This window comes from Notolepis coatsorum, assembly GCF_963971535.1.
Source record: "Notolepis coatsorum genome assembly, contig: SCAFFOLD_2183, whole genome shotgun sequence".
NCBI classification, from domain to species: Eukaryota; Metazoa; Chordata; class Actinopteri; order Aulopiformes; family Paralepididae; genus Notolepis; species Notolepis coatsorum.
This window is the reverse complement of record NW_028173786.1, coordinates 7,100-16,370: the sequence shown is the minus strand read 5'-3', so window position 1 is coordinate 16,370 and position 9,271 is coordinate 7,100. Positions and strand designations below refer to the sequence as shown.

The following is a 9,271-nucleotide window of genomic DNA, read 5'->3' as shown; positions in this document are numbered from 1 at the left end:
TGCGTCCCCGCGATTTAGCCCTCGCAGAGACAAGAGCAGGAGCTCGCCAGCGCTTTGGCTAACTCGCTGCCTGCGTGCGTGTGTGTGCGCACCATATGTGTGCTTGCGTGCTCGCGCGCGCGTCTGTTTGTGTGTGTGTTTGCACGCGCTGATTGGCACATGTATGGTTTCTCTTTGTCTCTCCCAACCTCATTCACTCTAATCGTTACGGTATGTCAGCGTTGCGATACAGGCATCTCCCTTTGTCTCTCTCTCATCTGCCTCACTCCTCCATCCCTCTCTCTGCCTCTTCTGTGTGTGTGTGTGTGTGTGTGTGTGTGTGTGTGTGTGTGTGTGTGTGTGTGTGTGTGTGTGTGTGTGTGTGTGTGTGTGTGTGTGTGTGTGTGTGTGTGTGTGTGTGTGTGTGTACATGTGCAACATGTAGTCTCTAGTCTCTGGTCTCTAACTTACAGCTGCTCTGGGCACCTTGCAAGAGGGCGGGTGATCCGCGGTCGAATGCGCTCCGATACGTCCTTTCTCGACACTGAAACCTTCAGTCTTGTGCTGCACGTCTGAGAATCAGCTGTTTTCATACCTTATTGATTCCGTTCCGAATTGTTTTCGTCTGCCATGTTGTAGTTTTCTCTGTTGCTCTGACCTCATGAGTGTGGTGATCGATGGCCGACTGAGGTGCGGCCCTTTCCCCCGACAACTTCCCTGATTGGACGGAAGCTTCCAGAAGGCATCACTTAGTATCGGGGCTATGGCGGTTACTGAGAGTCATTACCATCATTACTCATTAGCCTTCACATTACCATTGTGGAGGAGTCCCTTTTGGATTGCCACAAACAATAGCTTAAATCTTACACCTAGATGAGAGACAAGGGGCTACAGCCCCACCCCTCTCCATTCGTATGCTCAGTGTCCCCTTCTGTCCCTCAGTGTCTCCCAGCTGCCACCATGAGAGCACTCCTCTTTAGCCAAAACTCATTTAGATTAGATTAGATTCAAATGTATTGTCATCATTATACAGCACAAGTACAGTACAGCAAAAGGAAGTTTGGCATCCAACCAGTGCAACAGCAATATACAATGTACAGGTGGTTAAACTGGGTGCAAAATATACAGATTAGTAAGATAAGATAAGATAGGATAATCTTTTATTGATCCCGTTGGGGAAATTCGGGTGTCAAAGCAGCATGGGGGGGGGGGGGGGGGGGGGGTACAGGGTGGAGGATGCATAGCTAACGCCTCTCCCACGAAGCTTGAAATCCAAGAACTGAGGCTGTAATTGTTTGCGGCGTTGTCGCCGTGATAAATCTTGGCCGCCTGAGAACTAGAGACGTACGTCGTCACGGTATCTTTCATCTACTTTTACATGAGGTGGCTTCCATTTCATTGCAGCACAGTGTATGAACACTTGTGAACCAGAACCCTGTGAAATCAGAGTATTATTGTCACTGTGGTGTCTCCCGTTCACTGTCAGTGGATCCGTTTCCTCACATCATCGCCAGCGCCATCCGGAAGCCTGCGGCTCTTTTGTCTTCTGCTTTGGGAGAGACGTCGTGTCGGCGCTCAACGTACCTCCAGCGTCCGGGAGCAGAGGAATTCAATTCTGCTTTTGGAGTGCGTGTTGTTCTTTCCTCCTCAGTGTCCATCCAACATTCACAGTCAAGAGAGACCTAATGGACGCTCTGTTTATTGGTAATCATTTGAACAGGAAAGTGGTCCGAACACTGAGGTGCTTTTCTCTCCTCTCGCACTGTTTTGTGAAACAGTTATGTTTAATCACAGCCCATGTTAATGGGGTTACTCTCACACACACACACACACACACACACACACACACACACACACACACACACACACACACACACACACACACACACACACACACACACACACACACACACACACACACACACACACACACACACACACACACACACACACACACACACACACACACACACACACACACACACACAGACATGTACATGCTCAAACACACACACACAACCACACAGTTTTTTAAATGAGCCTGCCACAGCATGCACTCATAATGTTTCCTTTTTTGTTACAGGGCTGTTTTTAGACATCAAACTGCAGCAGTTGAAATGCGTTTTTCTATTGATGTTATTGTTACATTACTTACAGACATTACTACAGTAGAGTTTTTTTTATTTTTAATTTTATTATCTTTTTCACCCTTCTTTTTCCGTTTTTCTCCCATCCCAATGTGTCGTTATGCCAATTCCCAATCCCCTTCCTGGTCGTTGCGCACTCTACCCCCTACCGTCGGTCTGGGAGGGCGGAGACTATCACATGCTTCCTCCGACACATGTGTAGCCAGCCCACCGCTTCTTTTCACCTGGCAGCGCGGACTCTCACTGGGAGAGTGTAACGTGTGGAAGGGTCACACTACCTCTCCCAGATCCTACCCTCGCTGTGCAGGCGCCCCCGACCGAACTGTAGGAGTCGCTGTTTACAACGACCAGGACCTACCCACGCCGGCTTCCCACCCGCTAACACTACCAATTGTGTTAGTATGGACGGTCGGCCAAGCCGGAGGCACCACGGCCGGATTCGATCCCACTGGCTCTGTGGTGGTAGACAGGCGCTTAGTCCGCTGCGCTACCCGGCCGCCCACAGTAGAGTGTTTTTCTACTGATGTTATTGTTACATTACTTAAAGACATTACTACAGTAGAGTATATCTTGAAATACGTACTTCAGCTTGATTCACTTACCCCTTAACGCAGAAAGGGGAACTTCATCCCAAGCCATTGTTCATAACCGTCGACCATGAGCCGTTTCACGTTGACATGAGCAGAAGCGTTTACATGTCTTACCCAGAATTATCTCATAGGTCTTGTTGCCCAGTGGTGGGTTTGAAACAGCTTGTGATGGTTTAGGTGTGAGCAGCTTGGGAGAATTGGCTTTGCGTGGAACAACACAATGAATTCTCATCCCCCTGTGTCACGTTCTCATGCTTGTCCCACAGCCTGTGTGTGTGTGGTGTGGTGTGTGTGTGTGTGTGTGTGTGTGTGTGTGTGTGTGTGTGTGTGTGTGTGTGTGTGTGTGTGTGTGTGTGTGTGTGTGTGTGTGTGTGTGTGTGTGTGTGTGTGTGTGTGTGTGTGTGTGTGTGTGTGTTCTTCATGCTCAGACACCTTTAGGAGCGTGTTCTTCACACACTGTGTATGACCCTCAGCGCTGCCCGTAGTCTCCCTGTTTAACTGTATATGTTTAACTGTGTATGGCCCTCAGCGCTACCCGTAGTCTCCATGTTTAACTGTGTATGGCCCTCAGCGCTACCCGTAGTCTCCCTGTTTAACTGTGTATGTTTAACTGTGTATGGCCCTCAGCGCTACCCGTAGTCTCCCTGTTTAACTGTGTATGTTTAACTGTGTATGGCCCTCAGCGCTACCCGTAGTCTCTGTGGTTAACTCTTTAATATTGGACCTAAAACTAACTTTATACACTAACCATAACCGTTTAGCAACCTTAAAGTGTATAGGTGAAAAGCCTTGTCTAGTATCAAATAATCCAAATCTAAATGGTTTGGCAGAACATGTTATATTGTGTTACGTTATCATAATTAGACTACAAACCCAGTTACCTGAGACTGTCTTTAACCATTGGAAATATGATAGTGATTGTAATTAGGGATGTCCGATATTATCGGCCTACCAATATTATCGGCTGATATTGGCATTAAAATGTGATATCGGAAATTATCTGTATCGGTTTTCAAAAAAGAACAATATGTATATATATATTTCTTTTTTTTTAACATTTATTTAACCTTTATTTACCCAGGCAAGCAAGTAAGAACAAATTATGATTTAATTTATTGTCAAAAGTATGCATAATGTTGTGTTAATTCCACGACAAGAGATATGTAATGTTAATTACCTGAAATTATTCAGTTTTTTGGGGGGGAAACCCTGCATATATCGGTATCGGTTGATATCGGTTGATATCGGTATTGGATATTAAGAGTTGGACAATATCGGTATATCAGTATCGGTAAAAAAGCCAATATCGAACATCCCTAATTGTAATTAATTAGCCTCAAAAACGAAGAAAACAATGTTGCCAGAAATAATATTCAACCATCATGTAATTATGGAGATTATCTCCACCTGTCCTCCAATTAGTTATTTCCCGAATGAAATTCTAAGCTGTAATAACATGGGATTCAATATGGTTCTCTCTCCCACCATGTCTTGTTTTTCCATTTAAGATGGTGTCCAGTAGGGCTGCTCGATTATGTTAAAAAACCATAATCACGATTATTTAAATTGATATTGAAATCAGGATTATTAAATACGATTACTCATTGATTTGAGAACATCATATGACGACGACTGAATATGTTTTACCTTTCTTCTCAACCAAAGGCTGCCTTTCTGTTACCAAAGATGTTTCTGTATAAGTGTAGAAACACACCGTGGCTCCCTCCTCCCTCTCAACGTGAGCTGAAACGGGGGAGGAGGACCGCTGTGAAGGAGGAAGGGTGCGCTGCATTTACAACACAAGACCAAATGAGCAACACGGCATTCAGCACAATAATTGTTTCATCTCGATTATCTTGTTATCGTGATCGTGGGAATCCATTTCCAAAATCGTAATTGAAATTGAAACTCGATGAATCGCCCCCAGACCTAGTGTCCAGGTGAATGAAGCAAACTGTTTGGGTTATTGATGATAGCCGGGATATTGCATCTTTATAGTACATTGAAATATGTTATGACATCAGTTCTTAATCCCTACGGTCTGCTCTGTCCCTTTGTGTCTCTCAGTAGAGAGCTTGGAGGAGAGGCTACCGGTCAGCTACCCAGATGAACAACAGGAAGGAGGAAATGGAGATCTCCTCTCACTACCGTCAGCTGCTCAGGGAGCTCAATGAGCAGAGGCAGCATGGCATCCTCTGTGACGCCTGTGTCATCGTCGACGGGAAGATCTTCAAGGCCCACAAGAACGTTCTCCTGGGCTCCTCGCGCTACTTCAAGACCCTCTACTGTCAGGTGAGAGACTGATCCACATAGTGACTGTCGGGTGAGAGACTGATCCACATAGTGACTGTCAGGTGAGAGACTGATCCACATAGTGACTGTCAGCTGAAGAACTGATCCACATAGTGACTGTCAGCTGAAGAACTGATCCACATAGTGACTGTCAGGTGAAGAACTGATCCACATAGTGACTGTCAGCTGAAGGACTGATCCACATAGTGACTGTCAGCTGAAGGACTGATCCACATAGTGACTGTCAGCTGAAGAACTGATCCACATATATAGTGACTGTCAGGTGAAGAACTGATCCACATAGTGACTGTCAGGTGAAGAACTGATCCACATAGTGACTGTCAGGTGGACTGGTGGTGGGATGTGGCTCTTTGAGAGAACTGTGTTTTGTGTGTGTGTGTGTGTGTGTGTGTGTGTGTGTGTGTGTGTGTGTGTGTGTGTGTGTGTGTGTGTGTGTGTGTGTGTGTATTCTCTTGATTTGTCAACAACAATCAGGTTTACAGGTTTACCATCACAAATGCTCATCTCATTCTCGTGTTGCAGGTCAAGAAAGGGTCGGAGCCTCACCACCAAACCACCGTCACTCACCTGGACATTGTCACAGCGACAGGCTTCAAAGCCATCTTGGACTTCATGTACTCGGCCCACCTGGGTCTCACCAGCAAGAATGTGATCGAGGTGATGTCGGCCGCCAGCTACCTGCAGATGACGGACATCGTCCAGGCCTGCCACGGCTTCATCAAGGCTGCGCTGGACATCAGCATCCGCTCCGAGATGGCCGACGAACTGGGCGACTTTGAGATGGGAGCCGCGGCCGGCATAGGGGGAGGAGCGGGAGGCGGAGGAGGAGGAGGCGGAGGAGGAGGAGGAGGAGGCATGGTAGGAGGGGGTGCCGGAGGGGTAGGAGGAGGAGCGATAGTGGGCATGGCGTCTGAAGCCCTGGCCTCCATCATGTCCGGCCGCAGCACCTCGCCGTGGCTCGGCCGCCGCACCAGTCCCGCCAACTCCTCCGGGGACTCGGCCATCGCCAGCTGCCACGAGGGCGGCAGCACCTACGGCAAGGAGGACCAGGAGCCCCCCAAGAGCCACGAGAGCCAGGAGGACGGCTGCCACGACTCCCAGCCCGCCTGGCCGCACGACTACAAGCCCGTCACCGTCAAAGAAGAACAGGTGTCCCCCGCTTCCTCCTCTCACCCCCGGGACGCCCCCAGGGGGGCGGCCCAGAGCCAGGGGGAGCAGGGGGGGAGAGGAGGAGGAACGGGAGGAGGAGGAGCAGGAGGAGTGGGAGGAGGAGAGGGGCCCTGGCAGCCCTCGGGGTCGGGCCGGAGGAAGAACAGGAAGAACAAGGACACGGTCAGGCACATCACCCAGCAGGCCGAGGGCAGCGGGGACAGAGAGAGAGACAGGGACAGTCACCCCGGGTCTCCTCTGCCCTCCATGCTGAATGTAGCCGGATGGAACTACGCCGGTCAGGACATCCCAGGTAGGCCTGTTGTGTGTTTCAGTCTTCAGTCTCTTGCATGGCATCCTGCTGCATTAGATAATAGAGATGTACAGTCAGTCAGCCCAAACCTCCCGGGACCCTCTGTTTTATCCGTGCGGATTTGGGTCAAGAATTTGGAGTGTGCGCCGGGAACGGCTTCACGGTCCAACTACACTTGTTCAACGAGTAGCGGCGCAGAGTAGAAGAGTCTAGAGACTGTTACAGTAGAGTCTAGAGACTGTTACAGTAGAGTCTAGAGACTGTTACAGTAGAGTCTAGAGACTGTCACAGTAGAGTCTAGAGACTGTTACAGTAGAGTCTAGAGACTGTTACAGTAGAGTCTAGAGACTGTTACAGTAGAGTCTAGAGACCGTTACAGTAGAGTCTCGAGACCGTTACAGTAGAGTCTCGAGACCGTTACAGTAGAGTCTCGAGACCGTTACAGTAGAGTCTGTTACAGTAGAGTCTAGAGACCGCTACAGTAGAGTCTCGAGACCGTTACAGTAGAGTCTCGAGACCGTTACAGTAGAGTCTAGAGACCGTTACAGTAGAGTCTAGAGACTGTCACAGTAGAGTCTAGAGACTGTTACAGTAGAGTCTAGAGACCATTACAGTAGAGTCTAGAGACCGTTACAGTAGAGTCTAGAGACTGTTACAGTAGAGTCTAGAGACCGTTACAGTAGAGTCTAGAGACTGTTACAGTAGAGTCTAGAGACCATTACAGTAGAGTCTAGAGACCGTTACAGTAGAGTCTAGAGACTGTTACAGTAGAGTCTAGAGACCGTTACAGTAGAGTCTCGAGGCTGTTACAGTAGAGTCTCGAGACCGTTACAGTAGAGTCTAGAGACCGTTACAGTAGAGTCTAGAGACCGTTACAGTATAGTCTAGAGACTGTTACAGTAGAGTCTAGAGACCGTTACAGTAGAGTCTCGAGACCGTTACAGTAGAGTCTAGAGACTGTTACAGTAGAGTCTCGAGACCGTTACAGTAGAGTCTCGAGACCGTTACAGTAGAGTCTAGAGACTGTTACAGTAGAGTCTAGAGACTGTTACAGTAGAGTCTAGAGACGGTTACAGTAGTCTAGAGACTGTTACAGTAGAGTCTCGAGACCGTTACAGTAGAGTCTAGAGACTGTTACAGTAGAGTCTCGAGACCGTTACAGTAGAGTCTAGAGACTGTTACAGTAGAGTCTCGAGACCGTTACAGTATAGTCTAGAGACTGTCACAGTAGAGTCTAGAGACTGTTACAGTAGAGTCTAGAGACTGTCACAGTAGAGTCTAGAGACTGTTACAGTAGAGTCTCGAGACCGTTACAGTAGAGTCTCGAGACCATTACACATTTGAGGCTCCAGGTCTGGTTCACATCACTGCTTATTCAAGTTCAAGTTCAAGTTTCTTTATTAGTTGTCATACAGAAGTACAGAATACTTTTATACAAAATGCTTCTTTCTGTTACGCTCCAGAGACTGTGCTAGACAAAAATAGATAAGTATAAAATAAAATAAGTATAGCAAGTAAAAAATTGAAGTCACGTACGTAGACACAAGTGTTCAGTATGTACATATGTACAATGTTCAATGCAGAGTAGAAGTAACTGAGTTACCATACAGTATACTATACAATATACTAATATACAATACTATATAGTGCAAAGCAGAAATGGGATGAGGTACAATTTAGGTACAATTTACAGTAAGGTGTAATGAGGTATGGGTTGTAGTGCAAATTCTTTACCAATAAATATAAAGTGTGTTTAGGTGTTCTAAAGTGTGAAGAGTGGGTGCTGCAGTGAGTTGTTTGTTTAAAGTGAGTGTGTGCGTGTGGATGTGTGTGCTGTGAGTGCATTTGATGGTTGTTACATAGTGTTATTGTTCGTTGAGCATCCTGATGGCCTGGGGATAGAAGCTATTCCCACGATAAGCCGTCAGACCTGCACGTCACAGCGGCATAACATTCCTGACAGATGTTCATGGCGTTCCAAGCATTCTGCTCGATGAAGTGGTATCGATCCTGTGGCTGTGAATGTGAATGTATATGCACCGTTTACCAATGTCGTTCCTTAGTCCGTTAACTGCGGTGAGTGTGGCGCTTCAACACCGAATCATACCTTGTGTGAATGATATCGCGTTGCGTGCTATTGCTGGAATGTCCTCGTTGATGTTGATATCCATTTTGGCTCGACACTCTCATGAGGCGTTTTCAAGAATACACACAGATGCATGTTTCACATTTTAAATCAGCCTTGGCGTCACATTGCACAGTTATTTCAGTCATCCGAACACTTGGTTCCTGGTTCCATTCCAGTGGAGTCCAGATTAGCCGGTTTCTACTGTAAGGCAGTAGAGTAGGCCGCCTGTTGAAGATGATTATCTCAAATCTTGGAGGTGTGAGGTGAAGCCCAGGGTGAATGTAGATGGATAATAAAGTCCGCTTACTGCAGTTTATGTAACACACACCCACCCACCCACAGACACACACACACACACACACACACACATGCACACTTATTTGGAGAAAGCCTCTCTTCATCTTGTGCCTTACAGAAGTGTTTAGTGAATTCCTGAACACTAAACGTAATACATTAAAAACACTCCTACCTGTGAGTGTGTGTGTGTGTGTGTGTGTGTGTGTGTGTGTGTGTGTGTGTGTGTGTGTGTGTGTGTGCGCGCACGTGCATGTGAGCACACACGCCTCAGGGCCCAAGGCGTCGATAGGTAGATCATTAAAAGTGAGGGAAGCTAATCCTGGGCGCATTAAGGGAGTTGGCTGTGAAATGGGCA

The 9,271-nt window shown here is 47.4% G+C and overlaps 1 protein-coding gene across 1 annotated transcript; it reads left to right on the top strand.

Moving 5' to 3' along the window:
• Positions 1-4,805: 4,805 nt before the first annotated feature.
• LOC311247565 (zinc finger and BTB domain-containing protein 46-like) lies at positions 4,806-6,491 on the top strand (the record flags this gene model as incomplete). The annotated part of the gene is made up of 2 exons (XM_084338602.1): positions 4,806-5,008; positions 5,552-6,491. Coding segments are annotated over exons 1-2 (1,126 nt in total), but the record flags the coding sequence as incomplete, so codon positions are not given.
• Between the last annotated feature and the right edge of the window lie 2,780 nt (positions 6,492-9,271).